General features: G+C 29.4%; 1 protein-coding gene and 1 pseudogene across 1 annotated transcript; both read right to left on the reverse strand.

Annotated features, from left to right (window-relative positions):
* Positions 1-1,280: 1,280 nt before the first annotated feature.
* On the reverse strand, positions 1,281-3,571 carry LOC149519122 (transport inhibitor response 1-like protein; annotated as a pseudogene).
* A 14,716-nt stretch (positions 3,572-18,287) lies between these two features.
* LOC149519123 (uncharacterized) lies at positions 18,288-20,330 on the reverse strand. Its single transcript, XM_089760330.1, has 3 exons — positions 20,174-20,330; positions 19,626-19,707; positions 18,288-19,494 (listed from the first exon to the last, which is right to left on the reverse strand). The coding sequence occupies exons 1-3, from the start codon at positions 20,207-20,209 to the stop codon at positions 18,563-18,565; spliced, it is 1,050 nt and encodes a 349-aa protein (XP_089616456.1). The 5' UTR covers positions 20,210-20,330; the 3' UTR covers positions 18,288-18,562.
* Positions 20,331-27,572: the final 7,242 nt, after the last annotated feature.

Genomic DNA, 27,572 nt, shown 5'->3' on the forward strand with positions numbered 1-27,572 from the left:
TAGATGAAATGAAAGTGATGCCGATGCATAATGTTACATATGATAATAAAAATGGTGCACAAAGTCAGACAATCAAAATGATTAGATAAACACCCTTTTGTGTCCTAGTTTCAGGGTATACCTATCATTGGTTAGAAAATGGCTCTATCTTAGGTTTAGGCATTTCTAAAGTTCACTATATGTGGTTCAAGATTAAAGTCTAAAGGTTTTCAAATTGCTCCTTACAGCATTGTCCATCACAGACTAGTAAGGCACCCTAATCCTCACCCATTATAGGCTACAAGCGAAAAAGGATTAATTTGAATGGGAGTATTTCGCTAGCCACTATGGAGGCATTAAACCTCACAAAAGTAATAGGTACTCTACTCCCTCTTAGAGGGACAGAGCTTTTGTATAGAGCTCATGTTATGCATATGCATATGAATGACATAATTAATAAAGTAAATAAACATGAATGAATAAAAAATCTATACAAAAGGTTCAATTTTATTAGGCTTTTGGATAACACAAATTTATTTGCTAGCCTGACTCTCAGACGTCCCCAGTGGAGTCGTCAAGCTATCATAACATCTAGATCTGGGGATCTATCGTTAGACATTGACTTGAGGAATCGCCACCAATCTTTTTTATCTAGGTGCGATTGGCCACCTAAGGAATCTATCCTTTTAGGGAACACCTAAGTTTAAGGGTCCCTAAAAGAATAGGTTCAGGTCTACTAACAGAACAGGATTCAGGAGTTCGGTTACGTGTGAGAAAAGTTATAGCACCCTCATAATGCTAATTGAAAGATGGTACCAGCTTAATTTTGTGTTATCCAATAAGCCTTAAAAATTTACCAAGTAATTAATTATTGGAAATTATTCTCAATTGACTCTAATACTTTTAGCAGAAAATTGAAAAAATCCCCTCACCTAAGAGTATGCAAGAAAATTACTGTTTCACTTGTAGAGGCTCCATTGTCAGATTATTTAACATTAAAGAAAATTCAAGAAAATAGAAAGAAAAAAAATTGATTGCTTTTGTACAGGAAAAATTGATACTTTCAACTTTTCCTCAAAAATTCACTTTTGAAAGCTTATTTTTAAGAAAAATTGATACTTTCAACTTTTTCTCAAAAATATTTTTGAAAACTTATTTTTAAAGAAAATTGATACTATCAACTTTTTCTCAAAAATCTATTTTTGAAAACTTTTATCTTCAAGGGTCATTTAAAAGATGCCCGACAAATCAAAATTTCCTGTGAAACAGTTTAAACTTGCTTGGTGTCCAACATGAGAACAAATGAATAGCTTCATGCACCACATTTGCTTACGAGATAGTGACGGATTTAGGTGCATCGATTCTTGGCCCTTTAAGATACTGATACATGTATAATGTTCCAACAGACTCACCAATCTCCTTCTCAGTAGCAAACCTAGTCACTTCAACCACTAGGCGAGTCGTAGCTTGGGCAATCTCCAGAAAGTAAAGCTACATCCCTAAATGGGCCGTCCCTAATCTCAAGCTTTTGTAATTGTGGGCAACTCTCAAGTACATATTTCACTCCCATGTCATTATATTCGGCAAAAGCAACTGACAATGTGCGTATCAATTGCCCGTATTTTTCAATATAATCAAAAGCTTTATCTATTAGTAAACTAGAAATAGCAAGGCGAGTAAGTTTCTTACAATTCATAACAATGGCTCCAAAACCATCATCCATAGGAGCTTTAGTCACAGCATCAGGCTTGTGACGTTTCATTATGCATAGCTGGGAAACAACAAGATCTGGACAGTTCTTGTGTCACGGGTCGAGACTCAAGCTCTGAACCCGCGCGGCTCCGGGACCTAGGCATCCACTCATCCGGCATCCCAGATCAGCCTTCTTGCCATAGTTCACACCCTTGTGAGGTATTGTCCGCTCTGACCCCCCCTGGCCTCACGGTTTTGTCCTACAAAAGGTGCCTCACAAGGCGGAGATGGTGTGAACCCTTTTATACCCCAGTGACCTTCTTATTATGTTCGATGTGGGATTCAGGACTCCCCCTTAGGTCCGTGATATTCTTCCGCACCCAACCTCGTGACGCCCTCGTCACGAAGGTCGGCCACCCTGCCTACCTCCCTCGAGGTGCTTGGCGTGGATCGAACGATTTAGGGCTAGCTTTGATACCACTTGTCACGGGTCGAGACTCAAGCTCCGAATTCGCGCGGCTCCGGGACCCGGGCATCCACTCATCCGGTGTCCCAAATCAGCCTTCCTGCCATGGTTCACACCCTTTGTGAGGTATTGTCCACTCTGGCCCCCCTAACCTCACGGTTTTGTCCTACAAAAGGCGCCTCACAAGGCGGAGATGGTATGAACCCTTTTATACCTCAGTGACCTTCCTATTATGTTCGATGTGGGATTCAGGACTCCCCCTTAGGTCCGTGACAAGTTGGTATCAGAGCCAGCCCTAAACCGTTCGATCCACGCCAAGCACTTCGAGAGAGGTAGGCAGGGTGGCCAGCCTTTGTGACGAGGGCGTCACAAGGTTGGGTGCAGGAGAATGTCACGAACCTAAGGAAGAGTCCCGAATCCCACATCGAACATAATAGGAAGGTCATTGGGGTATAAAAGGGTTCACACCACCTCCGCCTTGTGAGGCGTCTTTTGTAAGACAAAATCGTGAGGCCAGGGGGGCCAGAGCGGACAATACCTCACAAGGGTGTGAACCGTGGCAGGTATGCTGATCTGGGACGCCGGAAGGGTGAATGCCCGGGTCCCGGAGCCGCGCGGGTTCGGAGCTTAAGTCTCGACCCGTGACACTTGGACATTGCTATGACAGCAGCATTAATCATCCTGTGGCAGAAATACAAAATGGATTGCAATTTCTAACAATCCTCAGAAATAGCTTGGAGGTCCACTTCCAAAACGAGGTTATCACTATCCTCACTAGCATTAATAGGGAAAACCCGAAGCTCACGTAATTTCTTGCATGTTACAGCCACTGCTTGAAGTCCTCCATCACATATTGAATCAAGGATCCAGAAACCTGGAGCTTGTGGTAGTTCCCTATAATTGGCTTAAGCTGTTCTGCATTGATGTTGACATAGGCTTCCCTTTCAGGTGAAGAGCCCTCACCCTGATGAACCTGGCCATTGCTCGACCTGATGAAACCGCCTAACAATTCCCTATGAACAACTCGGATCGCGTCAATGACTCGACCTTGTACCACGACTTGCACACCAATGAGGCAGCGTTTCGGTCCCACCTCGACGTAACAAGTGGAGCGTATTTTCCAACATGTTCTCCAAAACTTAGTCTAGGTACGACGACTGGAACTTCGGATGACCCACCATCCAGGCTGCTGCTAGCTGGAGCTCTTCTTGAAGCAACTTGCCCATTTTTTAAAGCATCAAATATGGGGAAATCCCAATCACCAGACATTCTAGATCTCCAAGAAGGTCCCATTCCCTTCAAACCTGGAGCAATTCCATCAGATTGGACAAATCTTTCTCCAAATGGAATTCGCCCACTAAACTTGGAACTATAGTCAGAGAAGCCATTATACTTCCCTAAAGGTCTATTAGAGGATCCTTCAAACCCCGCCATAAAATTACCACCTCTCCTGCCTACCAGTCGTCGTGTTGCTGTTTTCTGTTGGTTGGTTTCGCCTTTTTTTTTTCAAAACTTTGATGATTCTGTGAATAATATATTCTTCCAAATAAACAAATGAATACTTACAGGTTGTACAGGTGATCTTCTACCTCCTCTTTCGAAGCAAAGCCTTCATTCTTCAATACATAAACAAAAACAAGACGACGAAATGAACAAAGATTAAGGCAAAATGAACCTCAGCTATCAACAATATTTGCCATGGACTGTCGCCGTGGCTCCGCTTTCACATACAGATTCACCATTTATTTTCAATACCCACCAAATACCAGACTTCCCCTTTCTCAAGCAAACATGTCCTTTTGGATTTGATCGATTTATATAAAAAATATTTGAAAGACTTTGCTTCTTTGGGTATTTGATTTATTCAGGAATTTGAAAGGCAAAAAAAACCACGAGACCCCCTCAAGAGCTTCCTTTTTGTAGAAGACGACTATGAAGGAAGAATAAAAGGATGGCATGGCAACAATGACTGTGATCTCTCTTTTCTTGTGGCTGTCCTTCTTGCTGTAAATTGCAATCATTTTATAAAACTATGTGATTGAGTTTTAGTGCAATTCTGATTATCACCCAAAGCTAAAAATCAGCACCAATCTTAATCTCATTCTTTCAACTTTTCTCTTTTTCTAAAAAAAAATTAATCCGATAATGGAAAAAGAAAAAGAAATTAAACAATAGATAGACCATAAAAAATAAAAATGATAAATACAAAAATAAAAAAATCTAAAATAAAAATAAATAAAAATCCCTACAATCGAGCTTAGATTAGTCTCGATTGACAAAGAACCTCGGACAAAATAAGGTTTCTGCATTATAATTTTTAAAGCGATTCTAAAAAGGATAGAACAAAAAGGAGTTTTATGATAATAAACGGGATTTTAAGAAATTATTTTAAATTTTAAAATTAAGGTAATTTTTTGTAAATAATAAAGGATAACATGTTAGTAATTGATACCATTTTTTAACGGGTACTATGGGATATTAATATTTCTTCATACGTAACTATACTTTTGAATCTAAATATGTTTTCGTATAAAAAAAATCTTTTTAATAAGTTTTCATTAAATTAAAATTTTTATTAAAAATATTATTTAGGTGATCAATCATACCTAATCAAAAAAGATTTGTGATGATTCCTTATTTTAATTTTAAAATTTTGTTTATGTGGTCAAGTTTCCGAATCCGCATGTTGTAACAATTTGATGACTCCATTGAGAATACTTTTTTGAAAGTCAAGCCAAAAATGAATTATGTGTTATCCTAAATTTTGATTTACTAGTTTAATTGATATTTAATAGTTATTTTCTTATTTTCATTTTTAAAAACAAAAAAAAAGAAAATTATGCCAAAACAAAAATAAATAAATAAATGAATAATGTTGGTTGCATTCACGTTTACTTATGTCATTCTTTATGTTAATTACGGCATTTTCTCTGTTGTCTAATAAATTGTGGGGCATTTAGGATATTGGTATATTGATAAATGCAGACTCACAATCAAATGCATTTTTTTTAACAGATCGCGTATAGTTTCGATTTTGTTCCCATAATTGAATAGTGTTTAAGTATGGAAGTTGAAGGTGGAATACTGTTCTGTACATTCTCATTCCCTCTTTGGCAAGAGTTTCTACAACATTTAGAAGAAAAAAAATCCTGAATGAAGTTGCTCAGTCAAGTATACGCTAACAGAAGCAGGATGGATGAATGTAACCATGGCTGACGAAGCAGATATTTGTAAATCTAGAGGGTGTGGAGAACATACCAAGGCAGTGTTGACTAGCATTCATCTGGACAGAGAAAGGAACTACGTATTTTGTGTATGTGACGCAACGAATTTTGAAAGAGAAATGAAACTTATTCAACATGAAACGAAGCATTGCTATGATCAACTTCAGTATTGCTTATCTCCTAATATGACTTTTGCGTTGATTTTGGCTAACTTATCTCTACTAAGATCATTTCTTTTTAATCTGAAAATTAGTTTGTTTCTCATTAATCAGTGAATGGATCCATATGTAACTATTTTGATTAGTAGTCAAGGCTGTTTAAAGCTCACACAACAGACAGAGTCTCGAAGGATACCCCAAAAATTTGCTTCCTCTTTTCAGATTACTTACTGTTTCTGCAGATAACAGATGTTGGTTTCTGTATATCATTGTTTGAGAAAACCATTTTCCCTATATTTTCCATTTTAAAATTCAAAATTTTCTGTAAAAAAGGCATCGATTGCAAGTTCTGGTGAAAGGATAACTACATATATGAACTAGGGAAGAAGTGATTTAGCTGAGAGCTTGCTAAAAAGACTATGGTTCTGTCCTAATTGAGCTTTCTGTAAAAAGGGTACCATAACTCTGTCTTAATTCTTTTGCAAATACAGAAATAGTGATTACATCTGAAGGCTCAGTTTTCTTTCTCCTTCTAGATATCAAGTTGATTTATCAGTGACTTGTTCGCCTGTTGTGAGCAGTTTCAGATAGCAATTGCTAAGAGTTCAGGTGCTCAGGGAAGTTTCAGAGTTTCTCCTTCAATTTTTGTTGATTTGTCAATGATATTCCATGTACTAACTCAGCATGTCTTTTAAATTTCTGATTCTCAGGCATGGCTGATATTGGTCTATCTACGACGTTGGATCCAAAATTTTATTTTTTGGGAGTGTCCACTTATAATATATATAAATGACGGATTTATCAATTTTGATGATTGAAAAGGTGGCCACAGAAAATTTTGGAGGTGTGCAAGAAAAGTTTCTGTCAAACTATCTTTTTCTCGAATACATGGACAGCCTACATCAATGCATGGATCCGCCTCCGCTTCTGGTGGCACCAGCAATTCCTGATCTTAGATATGTTTTTTGTTTTGCCAGTAATGTTACAGACCTTAGGAAAGAGACAGTGGCACAAAGGCTTTTGCAAGATGATGTCAATGAAGCCATCAGGCAAACTGAAGAAAATGAAGAGGATGTTGTCCAAAAATCAACAAATTGATGGTACAATGACAAATTTTAATATTAAATCAAAATGTAGTGACAAATTTGATCTTAATCCCAACTTTTTTGATTAATTTACTATTAGCAAGCCTCAAATGATATTCGGAGTATTTGATGCATAAGTACTAATTATAATTGTGTTTAGAAAAAAACTTTCTACCATTAGTTGGAACCTTTGTAATCAAGCTGTGAAGCATATAGGCAATACGTTAGACTTGTTCTTGTTTCTTTTCTTTGTCTATGACAGAAAAAATTAAAGGATAGGTGTGGCATGTGAGGGTTGGGAGAGTTTGGATTGTAATTGCAGGCTTCTGTTCACTACATGAAATCAAAATTCGAAGGTTCAATAAGTTGAAAAGCTTCTTTCCTGTTTGTGTTGCTTTACCATATATACTTAGAAAAAATATGGTAGATGGTAGAAAAAAATGGTTAGAGACTTGAGATGGGGAATTCTGCATTTGTGTGAAAAATTTATGTATAACTATTATTTATTAAAAAAATTGTTACCTTATAAAAAGAATGTAACATCTTCCTATAAGATTTTAATTCTGATAAATTACTGTAAGTAGTAGAGCTTCATGACAAATACAAAAGAATAATTGAAAAAAGAAAAAAAAATAAAGGATCAGTCAACGGATGATTTGTTGATAGCACAATAAATTTTTTATTTTAATAATTAAGGTTTAATTTTAAATTTTGATAATCTTAAAGGTATGTTTGAGCCTTTGTCCAGTTGTATTCCACTAAGGATTTGAATAAGAAAAATGGTAATAATCATAATAAAAGAGACACCAAAGAAATTAAAGAAAATAAAGAAGTTTTTGATGTAACTTTTCTCCATAGTTTCAGTTGGTCACTAAGATTTCAAGTATAAATTTTCAATATTTTTGGATAGTTGAAGCTTTTTTTTTTATTCGAAACAAGGTTGATTTTTATTTTTTTGAACTCAAAAAAGAAAATTTATCACTTGCATTAAGGAAATTTTTATAAATATTTTAATTCTATTATTTTTAGTATAAAAATTAACAAATTGAAATTATAATGATAAAATTAAATATTCTCCCATCTAAAAATAATTGTCTGTGATTGATTTTTTGGTTAAATTAACTCAATTTTTTATAATTATTTTTAATAAAATTATAAAATTAATTTTTGTTAAAAAATAAAATTTAACAAGTTTTGAATTTCAAAATTTTTAAAATATATTTTTTAAAGTTTAATTTAATGTAATATTTTAAAAAAATGGAAATGGAAATTAAATTAATTTGACAAAAATAATAAAATATAATTATTTTTGGACTGAAAGAGTATTATATTATAATATACTAACAAATTTGACTTTAATCTCAAAATTTTTCACTAATTTAATGTTAGCAAACCTCAAAAGGTATTTGAATATAGAAAGAATGATTTGATTAAGTATTTGATGCATATATGCTAATTGTGTTTAGAAAAAATTTTCTACTATTAGATAAAATTGGATTAATTGGACCTACATAACAAAGCTCACTCGAGCCCAAACTGTTTAATAAGATAAAATTAATTGAGATGTTCACATGGACTCAAATTAAGCATAAAAAACATGATCCATTTTAATTAATTTAAACAAAATTAAGTGTCTATAATATTATATCAACTTTCTTAATCTTTTCTAATCTATTCAAACATATATACTCATATGGACTCTCTCAATTTTCATTAGTACTGTTGACTTGATAAACTCTATAATTCTTTTTTATGGTTTTCTCTTAGGTCTAACCCTATTAGGACTCCTAATATTTATAAGACTTCTAACTTATCACCAAAAATAATTTTTCTTTCAAAATTTATCTTTTAAATCTTTTTGTCCATCAAACAGTAAACTTTAAAAATATTTTCAAACAAATCTATTTCAAAATCTTGAGAACTTTTAAAATTTAAATTAATATTTCGGATAAATATGTTCAGTGATTTGCCTTTCCATGTTTAGATTTCGTTTAGTTATTTCTTTCCTTATCACACAAAATAAAATGTATAGTAAAAGAGTAAATGGTTAAAGAGTTGAGATGGGGAATTCTGCATTTGTGAGAAAAATCAACATGGAACTATGAATTATCAAATAATTGTTACATTATAAATAGAATAGAAAATCTTACTATATGATTTTAACTCTGATAAATTACTGTAAGCAGTGGAGTTTCACGGCAAATATAAAAAAATAATTGAGAAAAGAAAGAAAAATAAAGGGATCAATTAATTCAAAAGTGCATCAAAGATGCCATATTCCACTAGCAAAAGCTATGAAGAATATTTAAAGCTGACAATCTTGATAATGATAAAACAGTTTTATTCAAAAGTTCATACGAGCCTAAAGAGAAAAAAAAAATTAAAGGTGTGAATTTAATTACCTTTGGAATCGTGGTTTAATAACAAACTAAAAATGTTTGGTCCTTTTGTCTTCTGCTTAAAAGGATTTTAACAAGACCCATTCCTCTTACCATTACACTATAGTTATTAAAATCAAATCGGATATTAAAATGTTCAAGGTTTCAAATGATCAAATTAATAGTTTAATCATCGAGTCAATAAGGTTAATTGTCAGTTCAATAAAAAATATTATAAGAAATATAAATATTTTAAAAATTCAAAATTCAAACTTTTAACTCAATTTATAGTTTAATAATTCAACTATAAAACTATAAATTTTAAGGGATATAAAAAAACTACAAATTTTCAAATATAAAATTTATAAAACAATTAATTACTAGTTAGAAATGAAATTACTTAACATTTTATTAAAATCATATTTTATATTTTAATAGTTAGAAATAATATTTATATTTTAGTAATATAATAAATAATTATAAATAATAATTATTTTTTTATTTTTATTAAAATAACAATATTATTTATTATTTATTAATATATAATAATTAATCTTTATGTAATAAAAAAGAAATATCTCTATATAAAATTAGTAAAAAGAAAATATTTATTATCATAATGGTTTTAAGGTTGCAATACGAATTTGAAAATAAAAGAGTGACCACCAATCTTTTTTTGGTTTGGTGTAATTGGTTACTTTGCAAAACTTACCTTTGTAATAAAATCTTAAAATTTATTAAAAAGATAATTTTTGGGTCTGCGAAAATAGTTTGGATTCGAGAGTTGATTACATGTGAGAAAAGATTAGCACCCATAAAGCCCGTAAAAATATGGTACTAATTAATTATGTGTTGTTTTTTAATTTTGACAAAAAGATCTTAATTTTGGTTTTTAAAAAATTAATTTTCTTAATGTTCTTTATTGTAAAAAAAACATATTTTTTTTCTTTTTAGTTGTTTGCTTGAAAAATAAATAATAACCTTGCATATTGAAAATCCTATTGTCAATGGTTCATATTTTATCTTCAATGTTTATATTTAATAAGCATATTGTAAAATATAATATCTATAATTTAAAATCAAATAATATTATCTGAAAATTCATTTCTTATACTAAAATGAGAAATCGTTATCGAAAATTATTCTGAATGCTCTAGTATGTTGACAGTATTTTAAATAAATTTTTTTACATAGATATTCTTAAAAAATCACCATTCAAATTTCTTTAGGATCTTATCCTCTAATATTTCATTTACTTTCATAATATAGTACACATGGATTAATTTATGATGTTATTGTATTGTATGAAAATTTGTTTTTAGAAATGAAAAGTAAACGAGAGTTTTCATATTGAAAATTATTCTAAATATTTCAATACTTTGATAATATTTTTTAAAAAAAATTCTCTCACTTAGACAATTCTCGGAAATCACTACTCGGACTTCTCAGAATCCCATTCTCAAAAAGCTCATGTTTAATTTCCAAGAATTATGTGCAAGCAATGCAAATGACAAAATTAATGCCCATATTTTATTTTCCCTCTTTAATTAATAATTCACCTTTTTTTGTTGATTTTTATCACTTTTTTTATTTGAAGAAAAGAAAATTTTTTATTGTATTGAAAATTGTAAATACTTTAATTCGTTAGTAGTATTTTAAAAAATCTTCTTACCTAAAGATTTTTTAGATCTCACTACTCAAACAACCTTAGAATCTCATCATCGGATTAAAAATTCATTTCCCTCATTTTTTTAAAAACTAATTTTATCATTATTTATTATTTATTATTTATTATTTTTCTTCAAATTTAAAATTACCAAAAGTCTAGAAATTATTTTAATTATTTTTTAAAAAGATAATATATATTTTTTGGAAATTTGAAATTAAAATGTGTAAATAAGAAAATAAATAACAAAATAATAATAAGCATAAAAAAATAAAAACAATGTAAAAATTACCTAAATCGATCAATCTGAAAGTGGTTTACTAGGTTTGATTTGATTCAGATGAATTGGTATCAATTTAAGAGAAAAATGGACAATTCACTGGCGGTCTAATTGTTTTGATCAGTCCAAAATCGATTCAGCTAGACCAATTTGAGACTGGCAACATTCTTGGCTTGGGTTAAACGCGTGGACCTAGGGTTGGGTCCAAACCAACGCGCAGGTTACTAATTTTCTCTCTCTGTTTTTTTTATAACTATAAAACCCTTTTTTTTTTTATTTCAATTCAACCATTCTTTTCAAAAAAAAAAAAAAAACCTCCAAATTCTTTGAAAAAACACCCAAATGCGTGGCCACCTTCAAGCCCATATTCCGACAATCGGCTATCTTGCCGTTGCTGCCCATCACTAGGGTATAGATCTATTTTTTTTTCATTCCCTTCTCTTTCTTTTCTTCCCTTTTCTTTTTTCCTAGTGGCACCCCTCCTTTTGAATGAAACTTGAGCCTCTTTGTAGCTGCTAGTCATCAATGCTGCCACCAGTGCACTATAGTTCTTCCCCTTTTAGAAGCCAACACTGCTTTTTTTTCCCTTGAATTTTTTTTTAAGAACTTTCTTTTTTTTTTGTTAAATAAGGTAGTTTGGCATTGAGGTTCTTCCCCTTGAAGAGGACTATGGTTGGGTCCAAACCAACGCGCAGGTTACTAATTTTCTCTCTCTGTTTTTTTTATAACTATAAAACCCCTTTTTTTTTTATTTCAATTCAACCATTCTTTTCAAAAAAAAAAAAAACCTCCAAATTCTTTGAAAAAACACCCAAATGCGTGGCCACCTTCAAGCCCATATTCCGACAATCGGCTATCTTGCCGTTGCTGCCCATCACTAGGGAATAGATCTATTTTTTTTTCATTCCCTTCTCTTTCTTTTCTTCCCTTTTCTTTTTTCCTAGTGGCACCCCTCCTTTTGAATGAAACTTGAGCCTCTTTGTAGCTGCTAGTCATCAATGCTGCCACCAGTGCACTATAGTTCTTCCCCTTTTAGAAGCCAACACTGCTTTTTTTTCCCTTGAATTTTTTTTTAAGAACTTTCTTTTTTTTTTGTTAAATAAGGTAGTTTGGCATTGAGGTTCTTCCCCTTGAAGAGGACTATGGTTTTTTTTTTTTTTTTATGGGTTTTATTTGACAGGTTTGGATGGGTTTTGTGTTTTTTTTTTATGGTTTTTAGGTAAGGGAACGGTGGCTGGTGATTTGGCCAATGGTGAGGATGCGACGGTTACTAGTATGGTGAAATTGGGTTGTTAACTGTTAGACGGTGGCTAAAGGGGGTGGTTTCAATTTTTTTTTTTTTTTTGTGTTTTTGGTTTAATGAATCGATCAAGGCTGGTGTTGGTGCATGCAAGTTCCTGGTGGGGCTAGTAATGGTGTTGGGGGTCCGTCGAGGCTGGTGATTGGTTCCATGTTGTTAATGTTTGGGAAGAAGGCTGGTAAGTGGGCTTTTGGTGAGCATGGGATTGGCGCGTGTAGGGGTCGATGAGTACAAGAGCTGGTGTGGGTTAGAGATCGGTGTGGGCAGTGATAGCACATGTAAAAAGTGAGTTGTGGTGTTGATAGGTTACTAAATAGTTTATTTCTTTAATGAAAGAAGCTTGGCTGAGGATGTTTTAGTGGACTTGTGGTGAATAGTGAAGGGTTGTAGGCTAGAGCTAGGTTGGGTACAGGCAAAGGTGGCTATAGTGCTCGGTGTTGTGTGTTTGGGAAGGGCTATCAGTGGAGCTTGGCTTTGGCTATAAGGTTAGCGATTGTAGGAGGGACGGGTTTCAACCTTTAGGTTATTGGGTTGTGGAATGAAGGGCTGATGCTTAGTGGGTGCTGTATTAAGTAGGGGAGGGCTATGGCTCGGTTTTGGAAGGGATGCGATTAAGGTTGAGTGAGGTGTTCCGAAGAACGGTGTTGGGATCTTACAAGCAAAGGTTGGGGTTCTGGTCGAGGGTGGTGAAAGGGTTTAAGGAACTTGGGTGTTTTTTATGATGACAAGAGCCTGGTGATAGAGTAGGGGGTAGGTTGGGTTTGGTATTAGTGTGTGCGGATACTGATTTAGGGCTGGTGATGATGCTAAAGGTCAGCCAAGACTGGTGTTGGGCATGGTATAAGGGTGATTAAGCCTGGGACTTGGTGATCAATGAGGAAGTTTGATGCTAGTGAAGAGTTTCTATGTGAATTTCCCCCCCAAAGGAATTTTTATGTTTTCCTCTTAGTCTTTTTAATCTGTATATCTCCATAATGGACAAAATTTGTAGGTTAGTCGGGCTAAAGCTCCTGATTGCAGGGTAGTGCTTGAGAATTTTGGCCTCATATGGCTTGAATTGCCAATCTAATTTTCGTTGTTTTCTGTTTTTTGACCTTTTAAATTTAATTTAAATTATTTTTTATAATTTTTCAATTAATTTGATAAATTGTAAATAATAATAATAATAAAATTAAAAATGACTAATCCTAAACAAACTCGAATCAATCCAATTCGATTTAATGCTTAAACCAATTCAAATAAGAACATGCAAATTAAGTGTAAAAATTGAATAAGTTTGAATTGATTATGACGAAATTGAGTGTCTACATTTATATTTATATGAAAATTAGTAAAAAAAAATTAAAATCACTTTTATATTTTTTATATGAATGTAGATTTTTTTATTAATTTTACATATGTACATTTTTTTATTAGTTATTTTTTATCATGATCAAATAATTAATCTTTTTTGCTAATATTTTATTTTTTTATTAATTTTATAATTATTTTTAATTATGGTATCAATTAATAAAATTTTTTGTTAAATTATCATTTTTTTAAAAAATTGCTTATTTTTACACATTTATAAGTTTTTTTACAATATCATTATTTACATATCTCAAAATATGTTAACATATCATTAATATAATGATACAATGGCTTTTATGGTAGAAAATATGAGATAAGGGGCTTATTTAAATGAAATAGTAGTATAGAGACTTAATTAGATTATTTTGAATATTTGAAAGGCTTTTTTCATATTTTACCTAAACATATTAGTTGGTATTGAACTAATATAGTTAAAAAAACTCACATAGTGTACTAGTTTATTATGTAAACTGTCAGTTCATAATGATTTAAAGTAATTTAATTATAAAACTGATTGAATTACAGAATTGGACTAATTCCAACACTGATTCACCAGTTCAATCGGTCAAACCGATGATTCGATCAATTTTGAAACTATGCATTACAATTCTTGGAGAGCATCTTTATTTTTTTTCTTCTTTTTTATTTTTTAGAGAGAATACTTAGTTGGAATATTTTTCTTTTCCTTGAGATCATGATGAATTTAATTATTTATATTTTTCATTTATCTTAGACTTGGTGATTCATGTATTTGTATTGTATTAAATATTAAAATTAATATATTTATGTTATATTTTATACGAAAATTATGTCATAATTTATATTGACATGAAAATATAAAATATATTTTTTTGTTTTGTTAAAGCTATACTTAATTTTTGGACGTGAAAGAATAATTTGATTCTTAATAGATTTACGGGAGAAGGTCACCGAAAAATAAATTAGAAAATAATGCAAAAAAAATAATTGAGAAAAGAAAGAAGAAAAAAAAAAGGCTCAACAATTCAAAAGTGCATCGATGATGCCATGTCCCACTAATGAAAGCCGTGAATTACAAGCCACTAGTAAAAAAAAATATAAATGGTTTGACTTAGAGTCATTGCCCCCAACTCCAAGAAAAAGCCAAGAGGTTGGGCCCTTATCTAGTTGTCTTCCATGAAGGATAGGAAAAAGGAAAATGATAATAATTAGAATCCAGAGAAATTAAGAAAGTCTTTGATGCAACATTTCTCAGTAGTTTCGATTGGTCATAAGATTTTAAGCAGAATTTTCCGGTATATGTGGATACTTGAAGCTTTTTGTCATGTGAAGCAAAGTTGATTTTACGTCAATTTTTTTTAATTCAAAAAGTATTGATTGAAATAAAAGCTTCATCTTGGATCTTGAAAGTTCATATTTTTTAGGTATATTTATTGCAATGTATAAGTACATAAAATTGATTATTAAGTATAAAATTATGAAATTATTATCATTTTTAATTAAGTATGATTAATCACTTAATCAAATCTATCTTATTTTATAAAGATTTTAGGTTTAATTTTATATTCTTTAAAAGAATAGATTTTGTTCTATAAAATTAAATTAGATTCAAAAGTACGATTATGTATAAAAAAAATTATAGTACTTCTATAATATGCATCCAAAAAATAGCATTAATTAATTTTATGCTATCTATTAAATCTTAAAAATATAAAAAAAAATCTTAAAATAATTTTTATATTGGAAATTATTCTTAAATTCTTCTAATATTTTAGCAAAAATTCAAGAATATTTTTTTACCTAAAAAATATTCAAGAAAACTATTATCTCTCTTGAAAAGATTTCATCGTCAGATTCAAAACTTTTAAAAATTTTCAAATTTAATTGGAATATTTAATATCAGAAAGTATTTTTAAATTACTCTAATATTTTGACAAAAAATTTAACCTATCTTATATCATAACGTTCAATTTCAAGAATCTACTCATTAGATACAAAAATATGGAGTCACAGCTAATATTTTTATTTAAGTGTAATTGATCACTTATATGAATCTATTCTTTTTAAAATTATCCTAAGTTTGACTAAAGGTTCTTAAAAAAAATAATTTTTGGTCTACAATAATAAAATAAGTTCAGGAGTCATATTACATGTAGAGAAATTTTTAGCACTCTCACAATGCTTAAAATTAGTACCAAATTAATCTTATCTTATCTCATCTAAATCTTAATTGAAAAGGTTTATATTCCTACATTTTGTTAATTTCTATATTTAATTATTGGAAAAAAATCGTTAGGCTTTCACCAAAAAAAATTCCTTACCTCAAAAATATTCAAGATAAACTCATTATTTGTTTGAAAAAACTCTGTTGTCAAATTTATTAAGTACCTTATAACAAAAAAACCAATTTACTTACATCTTTTTTATTTGTTTACAAAATATTAGTTACAAATAATGATAAAAACATATTTACAAGCTTCTAATCATAAAAAAATATATTTACACTTTTCTAAAAAAATACATTTCAATTTTTATTTTCATCAATTAAATTAATAATCAAGAGGTAAAAAATAAAACTGAAATAAAAAAAACAAATAATGAATAAATATAGAAATATAGAAATAGATAAATAAGTAAAAAATAGTAAAACAAAATAATTTCATAAAAGAATTATTATCAAAAATATTATCCTAAGTTACATTAGACAACAAATAAATATAACATCATAATAAATAAAAATAAAAGGAAATACACTTAACTAATGCTCTTAGACCAACCCGAAATAAAGCCTACTACCAAAAAAATTTTGCTTGACTCTATTTACTCTATTATTACGTGTATGGCTCTCCTTTTTTTTTTACTTAGTGATTCTTCTTAATTGTTGTTAATTGTTTAATTGCTTGTTGCCTTACTTAATTGCCAATTATTCTTGTAATCTCCCCTTTTAATTGCTTATTGATTTTCCTTCTCCTTCTTTCCAAGAACTTCTTTCTTAAAACTCAAAGCTTTTTTATTTCTTGATAATTTTGATTGTGTTACTTTTTGATCTTCTTAAACTTGGAATTGAGTTCTTTTTATAAGGATTAAATCTCTTTTCAATTTGGAAATCTTTAATGCCAACTGAATATATCATGATTTTGCCAAAATTTATTTTCCTTATTTGTAGAAATTTGATTCTCAAGAATTATCAAAATCAAACTCAATACTTAAATTTCAAATCTAAATAAAAATCACAATCTTTAAAAAAAAATCAAAATTTATATTCATTTTTTTACCAAATAAAACAAAAAAAAAACACTTTGGGCTTTTAAATTTAAGCTTAAAAAATTACTTTTAAAAGCCAATATCAACATGTAATCGAGACCCCATAATACAAAAAAGACCTAATAATTATAATTATCATACATAAATATAGCATATGATTTGAATAATCGTAAAACTAACAGTGGTAGTACTTCTACTTGCTGTGATTAGAAATGAATCCAATTAGTTGTTAGCAATGTCCTGCTTAAGAGTGTAAATGATATATTAGTACTCACAAATTATTCGAATTTGAGCCGAATAAAACTCAATTCGATTCGAATAAAACTTAAATTTGGCTCGAATATTATCAAGTTGAGCACGAGTTTGAGTAGCTCAACTCATCGATTGAGCCAAATTCAAACATTCTTATACCTGGCTCGAGTAGCTAGCAAGCCTAATCGAGCTTTTATATTTAAATATATTTTTATTATTTTAATTAATAAAATATCTTGAACGTAAGCTCGAGCATGAATAATCAAGCTTATTTTTATATATTAATCAAGTCTAATCGAGCGAGCTCTAGTAATTCGATTTTTATCTTGAGTCGAGCTCGAGTTAGAAAAATAAAACTCAATCGAGTTCAAGCAGAATTTTGAGCCTCGAATTTCAAATCGAGCTCGAGCTTAAGCTTAATACTGTATTGGCTCGAATTCGATCAATTACACCCATAGTTCTGCTGAAACTAAGGATAATTACAATTCAAAGAATATTTTATTTGATTTTTTAAATAATATATAAAATTATAAATTTTTAAAATCGATCCAATTTAGAACCAAATGTTCATATGATTTGGTCTAAATTAAATTTTATCAGTTTGGTTTGGTTCAATAGTTTTTTAAATTTAATTTTTTTTCTTATGTATTATTTTAATATAAATTTAAATAAATTTAAATAAATTTGGATATAAAATAATTATTTTTATTTTATAAAAATTTAAAAATATATAAAACTTAAAATATATATAATTCGATTCGGTTTAATTTTTTTTTATTTTTCATTTATCGATTTGAAATTTAATCCAAAACTAATATATACATTTCATATTCAAACTTAATCTTGATGACACCTCAAAATGACTGAAATTATTAAAATACCTTTTAAGAGTCTTTTCATAATTTAATATTTGAACTTAATCTTGATGACACCTAAAAATAAGTGAAATTATTAAAATACCCTTTAAGAGTATTTTTGTAATTTGACATTTTTAATGTCCTTTTTTTACAAAAAGCTCAAGATCATGTTTAAGTATTATTTAATAAATTTTGATGCATTTAAAATCTTGATTGCACCTTAAAAAGAGAGAAATTATAAAAATATCCTTCAAAAATATTTTTGTAATTTAATTTTTTTGAAATCAAATTTTTCATAAAAAAATTTTAGATCATGATTAAGTATTCACACGTGATTAATTAACTAATAGAATATAAATGTATAAACTGTTGAATCAAATATAAATTTTTATTCATTTCTGATAAAATTAAACGATAGCAGCTCATGGAAAGACATAAAACACTGACGCACTCGTCAGCCAATAAGCAAAGTCAAGCACCACAAATAATTTTACTGACCCCATTCTTGCAGACATCAATATGTAAAGCGCAACTCCAAAGTCAAACCATTAACACCAAATTAAAAAAAAAAAAAAAGAACAGATTTAACTAGGCAGACAACCGATAGATGATGTTATCCAAGTTGTAGCATCTTACATGATTGTACAAGCTGACGATTCTTGTTCACTCAAGTCATAACGACAACAGCTTTGAGAACTGCTGCTGCATCTTCCACAATAACATGATCCACCACAACTGCTATAGGAAAAGTTACCGCATCCTCTGCAAGAAAAGCTGCCGCACCCTTCACAACACCGGCTGTAATACCCACTAGAAGACCAGCCATTGCATCTACTACAAGAAGAGCTGCAACTATTACACCCACTACAAGACTTGTTATTACATCCCTTACAAACGTTGCTACTACAATTACTATAATACCAACTGATCCACCCATGACCTGAGCAACTTTTGCAACCACTACCACCACACCCATTACAGCACATTCTTTTTCCACAATTCTCAGTGCATGCAACTGGGAATGAAATACATTTACTCTTGTCGCATTGACCTTCACGATGCCACATATGGCATTTCGTACAAAATATCGCTATTATTTTAATTTTGTCATCTTTCTTTTCAGGCTCTTTATTTTCTGTTGTTTCAGTCGAACTAGCAGGCTTGGCAGGCTTTTTAATCTCGATATGACCTAAGCAGCTTTTGCACCCACCACCACCACACCCATTACAGCAAATTATTTTCCCACAATTCTCAGTGCATGCAAGTGGGAATGAAATACATTTACTCTTGTCGCATTGGCCTTCATGATGCCACATATGGCATTCTTTACAAAATATCCCTACTATGTTAATATTTATGTTATCCGGTGGCGGTGGGGGTGGCGGTGGGGGTGGCGGTGGCGGTGGCGGTGGCGGTGGCGGTTGCCGTGGCTGTTTAATCTCAATGCTTTTTATGCAACAACCAGCCTTGCACCATATCTTGCTCTTCATAGACTCGGGATTGTCGGATACCACAGTTATCGTCACCGTATTTTCCTTCTCGTCGTATTTCTGGTCTCTTATTTCTGTTCAATACCATTACATCACACACAAGCTTAATTGGTCTTTAATTATGTTTAATCTCCCAACACTTTTTTGTTCATGCATATACACAAGCATAGTGAGAAAAGGAGAGATTGATGATCAGATCACTTGCCTGGAAATTTACAGAGTACTTTCTTGACTTTCTTATAACAGCGGTAGCACTGAAGGTCTACTTTCAACACCATTGTTGTGGCCTATAACAATGCTCTTACTTGTCAATGAATATGATAGCTCAAAAAAACGTAGTGATATGTTATATCAAACTATACAGTAAATTAAAAGAGAATTAATACAATGTCATCCCATACAGAATAATTAGAAAAAGTATATGGTATTTCGTGGTAGTTTCTGCACCAATATATAATATGTACAATTGATAGGTGGGTCCAAAAAGTGCATCTAAAATGTTATCCACCGCTATTAAGGTGTGAGAAGCAATTCACACACATAATAATCTTTTGCAGCCGTAAATAATAGCACAATGAAAAATAGTTGCAAAAACGGACCACTATAGCCATTATCAAGTCCTATTAAAAGCTACAGAAAGAAAAAAACCAACCTTAAACTACAACAATCAATCAACAATAATTTTATGTTTCAATTTATAAATAAAAGAAAGAATTAATATAATAAAATAATAAGATATTCACTTAAAAGTACCTTTTCTTGTAGCATGGGTTTTTTCTCTTCCGCCATTTTGATAGAGATGAGACGAGATTTGAGGATAAAATAAAGCAAAGGGTATAGGTCTACATGGAGTGGTTTGTTGTGCTAGGTTTTGGGCAAGTCTATCATGAGAAGGGGAATTTATAGGGATGAAGAGAAGTTGGATGGGGAAGAATGGGGATTGAAGTAGGTAGAGAATAAACAAAGGTAACCCGGTCAAGTGAGGGTCTTTAAAAATAATAAAATTAGTTTTTATTTTATTTTATTGTTTAGATAAAAAGTTGAGAGGGACAGTTTGGTGGGAAATAAGAATTTAAAAAAATTTTTATTTAGATTGAAATTGATAGAGAATGAAAGATAATAAATAGTAAATTTATTTTTTAAGTGTTTTATATGTATAAGTATTATTTAAAAATAATTAATTTTAAATTAAAGTTTTTTATAATTAATTTTATTTTTAATTGTATTTTTTTGTTTAAATAAAAAAGTTGCTAAGTATTAATTTAATTTGTTAATTGATAAAATAATTTTCATCTATTATATTTTTCAATTAATTTCACATACGATATTATATTTTAATTCTATATAGTTATATTAGTCATGTTTGTAAAATTCATGAATATCTTATTGAATAACTTTTAAATGAGAATACTGACTATTAAGCTATGATTCTAAAAAATGTTAATAATTGATTTTATCATATAAAAATATAATTAAAATGTCTTAAAAATTTTTAAATAATATAAAATAATATAATGTATCAAATATATATTTTAAATAATATAAAATAATAGTATTTCTTTTATTTATGATGAGTTACGCAAAAATTAAAAAAAAAATTACGATCATGATAAGCATAAACCATTATCTTATTAGTTATATCCATAACCACAACAAATTTTATAGGACCAAACAATAATCACAATTTAAATTTCTATATATGAAAATCATCTATATATATAAATAAATAAATAAAATGTGGAACCTTAAATATTGAATCTCGTACATCCAATTATTGGTTTTGCATATGCTGGATTGAGAGGCACTTCTGACCTACCCATGAACTTGATCAAAATAAAATTTCTTATCACTACCTAACAGGCTCAAGTTTAATTGGACCCAGATTCCATGCAAACCACCAAACCCAACGTTGTTTTATAGTATGAAAAAGGACTTACGCACCACGGCCATCACTTAAAGACCACGTGATAAATCTTGTTGGAAGGAGCATCTCCATGAAAAAGGACAAAAGGTTTTGGCCCTCTTTTGTATTATATTTTTCTTTTAGGTTTTATTGATTTCAGCTATTTGAATACATTTTTACTGTACAGTAACTTTTTTTTATTAATAGATCAATCTGTTTAATAATTTTACAAGAATTTTAATTTAGAGGATTCATAGTACTATAGTAACTATTAAAAGTACTAACTTATGTCATTATAAATCATGATATAAAATTAAGAATTAACTCTAGACAAAACCTGAGACAAAAAGGAATAATAAAAAAAAAGAAAGTTTAAAAATTTATAATTTATATTTCACAAGAGAAGTTTTGAACTCCTCGATGCCGTTTAGGATTTTTAGAATATTTTTTTAATTTTTGAAGTTTTTTTTTTTGGAAAATTTTTAGAAAATTTTCAGAATCCAATAAATTTTTCAGTAATATTTAAGTTTTTTGACTACTTTTCTAGCGAAATACCCAGTTTCCTATGAAAAAACCTAGAAATTAGTAAGAATCCTGTCGGTGTTCTTCGCACGTAAAGAGAGAGGGAGAGAAAACTGAGGGGAAGAGAGAGGAAGGGGAGAAGCGTCTGGCAAAAAAAAAAAGGATTTTTGGCCTTTTATACTTGTTCAAGACGACATCGTTTTGGTGTTAAATCAGTCCAGAAGATCCACGTGTTTTTGTTAGGTTCGACTCGACCCGAGCGTTGACCCGTGTCTGACCCGATTGCCAACCAACCCTTGGAGCCGAGCCGCTTCCCGTCGAGCCGTGTTTTCAAGCCATTCACCTTTCTAGAGTCGAGCCGAATCTCAGCCTTTGAGCCGAGCCGCCTAAGGTTTTTTTTTTCTATTTATTTATTTATTATTATTATTATTATTATTATTATTTTAAATTAGAATTATTTGGTATATCTTTATTTTATTTTTATTTCTTATTTTTTAGGATTTTCTTAAAATAAAATTTTTTAAAATATATATATATATTTTAAGGAAAAGTTAAAAGTATCAATTTTTCTGAAAATAAAAAAAAATTTTTTAAAAAATATTTTTTAGGGAAAGTTGAAAGTATCAATTTTCTTTGAAAATAAAAAAAATTTTTAAAAAATATATTTTTAAGAAAAAATTGAAAGTATCAATTTTTTCTTGAAGTTAAAATTAAAAAAAAAAACCCATTTTGTGGAAAAGTTGGAAGTATCAATTTTCTTTAAAAATTTTATAAAAAAAAACCGTTTTAAGGAAAAGTTAAAAGTATCAATTTTTTTTGTACAAAAGCAATAATTTTTTTTTTTTTTGGGAAAGAGAAGGATTTATATCTAAAATTGAGGTTTTTATTTTTTTTCTTTTCTTGAGAAATATAAATGTTAAATAATCCAACGATGGAACCTCTGTAAGTGAAACAGTGGTTTTCTTGCATACTCTTGAGGTGAGAAAATTTTTTCAATTTTTTGTTAAAAGTATTAAAGTCAATTGAGAATAATTTTCAATAATTAATTACTTGGTAAATTTTTAAAGCTTATTGAATAACACAAAATTAAGCTAGTATCATCTTTCGATGGGCGTTGTGAAGGTATTATAACCTTTCTCACACATAACCGTACTCTCGAACCCTATTTTGATTAGTAGACCTGAATCTATTTTTTTAGGGACCCTTAAGCTTAGATGTTCTTTAAAAGAATAGATTTTTTAGGTGATCAATCGCACCTAGACAAAAAAGATTAGTGACGATTTCTTAAGTCAATGTCTTACGATAGATCCCCAGATCTATATGTTATGACATAAATAATTAAGAAAAGATTAAGTATAATAAGATATTATTTTAACATAAATAACAAAGAATAAATATAAAAATTTAAATTAATTATTGTTCTTGTAAATATTAATGCCATCACTAAAAAATATTTTAAAGACTAAAAGAATGAAAGACAACGTTGAAAATTAATATTTGAAAATAAATAATCTTCAAAAAAATTTATTAACACAAACATGTGAGAGAAATAATAAAATGCATATCATTTGTAGTAAAATGAGTTAAAATTATTGTAACATTTTAATAAAGAATTATGAAAATTTTAAGTATAATCACAGTAAAAGAGAATCCAAAGAAATTAAATAAAAAAGAATCGAAAAAAAATTGCGTGATAGTCTACTCTTAAGTTATTTCGAAAGGAATTTAAAAATTAATGCTACACTGTTTAATATTTAAAATTGAGGATGGCATTTCGTTAAAGCTAAAGATCAAATCAACGTGGAAATGTGGATTTCAGGATAAGGGAATATATCGTGGGAGAGTGTCGGTGGAAGTTGACGTAGACCAAAAGACATGCCCCCTGCTGCCTTCGTAATTGGTTGCTGTCTCTCACACGTCTCTTTATGGATGTAAATGATTAGGATACGAGGTGGATAAATTTGTTTTTTATTTTTAAAAAATTTTTATATTATATTAATATTTATATATATTTAATGAATATTTTAAATTTATTTTATTTTTTTAAATATTTAATAGGTATAAGTAATTTTTATATTTATATTATTTAATAAAAAATTTATTTACTAAATATATAAATATATACATAAAATATAAGTACGAAGCAAAGATTATATTACTCGTTTTCACATTCTTGCTTAATAAAAATTTAAAAATTATATCTATTCATATTCATATAGTATAATATTTATCATTATCTTTATTAAGGTAAAAAAATTAAATTCTTTATTAAATATAGATAAAATTAATATTCCTATATCTCTTAAAAGCGTCGTGCATTGAACCACTGTTTACACCGTGAATGACAAGGAAAACACCTTTCTTTTTATTTTTTATTTTTCTTTCTTTTTCTCTTCAATTCCCGCCGTGAAATTTCAGAAACAGTGAAAAAAAAATTACACCTACAAAGAAACAAACAAAACTTTAACCAAACACTTAGGGACTGTTAAAGCGCACGTGACCTGCATGTGCGGTCAATTTGTTGCTAAATTCGTATAATCATTCATACCTCTAGTATAATTTCGATAGTTGTTTCTGCATTTTCATTTTTTTCAGTCTGACCCCAAAATTGCAATTTGGAGAATTTGTTTCCTCTGTTAAAAAACTGTTCCAACAAAAAGTGGTAGAAAAAAATTGTTGTTCTTGGTTTATGCATATTTGAGAGTAGTGTTGTCTCACAAGTATACAATTCTCACTCTCTAAAATAAAAAGAAAAATTAAAAAAATTAAATTCTTTGAATAAAATATTAATATTTAATTTTACACTCAATTTATAATTATTTGTAACATGAAAATTTAGCTAATAAGCAAGGTCTATCATATTCCCTCTGGTGAAAAAAAAATTCAATTTATTATTTGCGATCAACAATAATTTTTTGAAGAAAAAGATGGAAAAATGCTGAAGTAATGTATTTAAAAGTTTTCAATCTATATCAACATGACAAGTGAACACTTTTAGAAAAGGCTAGCTAGTTCACTCGATAACTTTGTAGTTTCCATTTAAGTTTGTTAAAGTAAAATGGTCTGGTAATGAATTAAGATGCTTTTGGAGGACCTTCTTTCATTGTTTTTCTTTTTTTAATTGTTCCACGAGTTAATTCTCATCGGCCAACGTTTCACACTTCTTCCATCACCATCAATATTTATTATGTATACATAACTCGTTATCTCCATTATATATAATACGTTTTTAACATAAATGAAACAAATTATAAGTACATAATACAATTTGAGGGGATTCAATTGAAGAATACATGTACATAGATTGAGAATGTAATCCCTTAAAAACCAACAAAATAAAGTAGGTGAGAAAATTACTGCTGAAAAATAATTGGAAAAAAACAAAAATAAAGGGATCAATAGTTCAAAAGTGGATGTGATATCCCACCAGCAAAAGCTGTGATGAACAAGCTGGCAATCTTGATAACAATCAGATTTCTTGGAAAGAAAAAAAAAACATGTGAACTAAAATGTATTTCGCCCAAGACATCAGGAAAAGATGTTACTTTGGACCCTTGTCAATTTGTCTTCAACTAAAGGTTTGAATAATAATAATAATAATAATAATAATAATAAAAGACTTTAAAGAAATTAAAGAAGTCTTTAATGCAACTTTCCCAGGTAGTTTCAGTTAGTTACAAAGATTTAAGTAGAACTTTTCTATATTTGTGAATTGTTGATTTTTTTTTTTTTGTTTCATTTGAAGCAAAGTTGACTTGTATTTCATCGGTTTTCTTTAAACACGAAAGAAAATTGAAATTAACAGAAATTTATCACTTACATTAATAAAATATTTTTATTTTATTATTTTTATTTAAAAATCAATAAATTAAAATACAATGACAATAATTTAATATTAAATCGTAATATAATGACAAATTAAAGAAGTTATGCCTCCCAATAAAAGGAAAAGATGTTTAGGCCCTTTACAAACTGTCTTCCGCTAAGGATTAGAATAAGAAAAATAGTAATTATAATAATAATAAAAAAGACTCCAAAGAAATTAAAGAAGTCATTTATGAAACTTCCTCTGTAGTTTCAATTGGCCACAGAAATCTTTGATGGTTCAATTTTTTTTAATTCAATTGAAGTAAAGTTGTTTGATCCTGAAACTTCATATTTCCTTGTTATATTGATCTTTTTTCTTTTGTGTTGCTGCCTTACCTTACTCTTACAACTTTCTCCTCAAACAGTTTCCATTGAAGCAATCAAGCATCGTCTTCTAGCTATCATTATCTCCACATCTTCCAGCTAGCAAAACTACCAAATCCTTTGTTTGATTTCTACCTTACTGCTCTTCTTTTTATAACTTATGAAAAAAATTTTGGTGCTCTTTTAATTTCCTTGATTTTCTACTTTACTTCTATAACTAAAAAAAGCGTTTTTCTTTTTGCTTTTATTGATTTCTAATTTTCTATTCTTTTAACAGGGAAATAGAAAAAAAAAAAACTGGTTCTTGATTTTTCCTTTACAGAGCCATACAGCTTTTGAAGATCCATCTCAACTGAGGTATGCTTCAATAAACCATTAATATATAAATTTTATTCTCCATAATTTTTGCTATGCTCAACTTCATTACTCGTTTGCCCCGATTAGTCTTCGATTTTTCACTCTTATTTGTTTACGGATTTACTTAAAATAAATAATAATAATAATAATAATAATAATATGTCCGCCTGATAAATTGGAAACGAAAATAAAAAAATAACGGAGTCGCCATTAATCTTTTTTAGCTAAGTGCGATTGGCCACCTATTAAAACATATCCTTTTAATGAAATCTTAAAATTAATTAAAATTCATTACGAGGATAATTTTAGGATCTACGTAACAATCTGAGTTCGAAAATCGATTACGTATGGGGAAGGATTAGCACCCCACGATGCCCGTTTAAAACGGTACCAATTAACTATGTGTTATCCTTTGATTTCGATAAAAAATAGTCTCATTTTCTGTATTTGAAAAATAATTTTTTTGATTTTTTTATTGAAAATTATTTTTTTTATTGTTCAAATTTTATTCGAGAAAAATAAATTAGAACCATTTTATTCAAATAACTCTTAAAATGTTTTAGTATGTTGGTAACATTAAAAGAACTATTTCTCACCTAAAGATTTCTTAGGCATCGCTTCTTGGAATACCTGAGAATCTCACATTTGGAGGCTCAAATTTACTTTTTGTAAAAAAAAATTAAATCATGCATGCAATGCAGAATGTTATCATGTTGATGTATACATTTTATTCCTTTTTTTAGAAAATTTTTTTATTGTTTTATTAATTTTTTTATTTTTAAATTGAAATTTTGAAGAGAAAAAAGAATTTTATTATATTGAAGATTTTCTATAAATATTCTAATACACTGGTAATATTTAAAAAAAGCTTCTCACCTAAGGATTTCATAAAGCATCACTACTCGAAATACTTTTAGAATCCCATCATTGGATAAAATTTCTTTTCTCATTTTTATTACTTATTCTTAATTTATTAATTAATTTTTATTTATTATTAACAAAAAGAAAAATTTTATTGTATTGAAAAATTTTTATAAATACTCTAATACACTGGTAGTATTTAAAAAAATCTTCTCCCCTAGGGATTTCATAGGCATCACTACTTGGAGTACCTTTGAATCCCATCATTGGATAAAATTTTTTCTTTTCTTATTTTTTTATCAATTTTATATTATTTTT

The sequence above is a fragment of the Durio zibethinus genome, chromosome 4 (genome assembly GCF_047325235.1).
Source record: "Durio zibethinus cultivar Kanyao isolate XHJ-2024 chromosome 4, ASM4732523v1, whole genome shotgun sequence".
NCBI classification, from domain to species: Eukaryota; Viridiplantae; Streptophyta; class Magnoliopsida; order Malvales; family Malvaceae; genus Durio; species Durio zibethinus.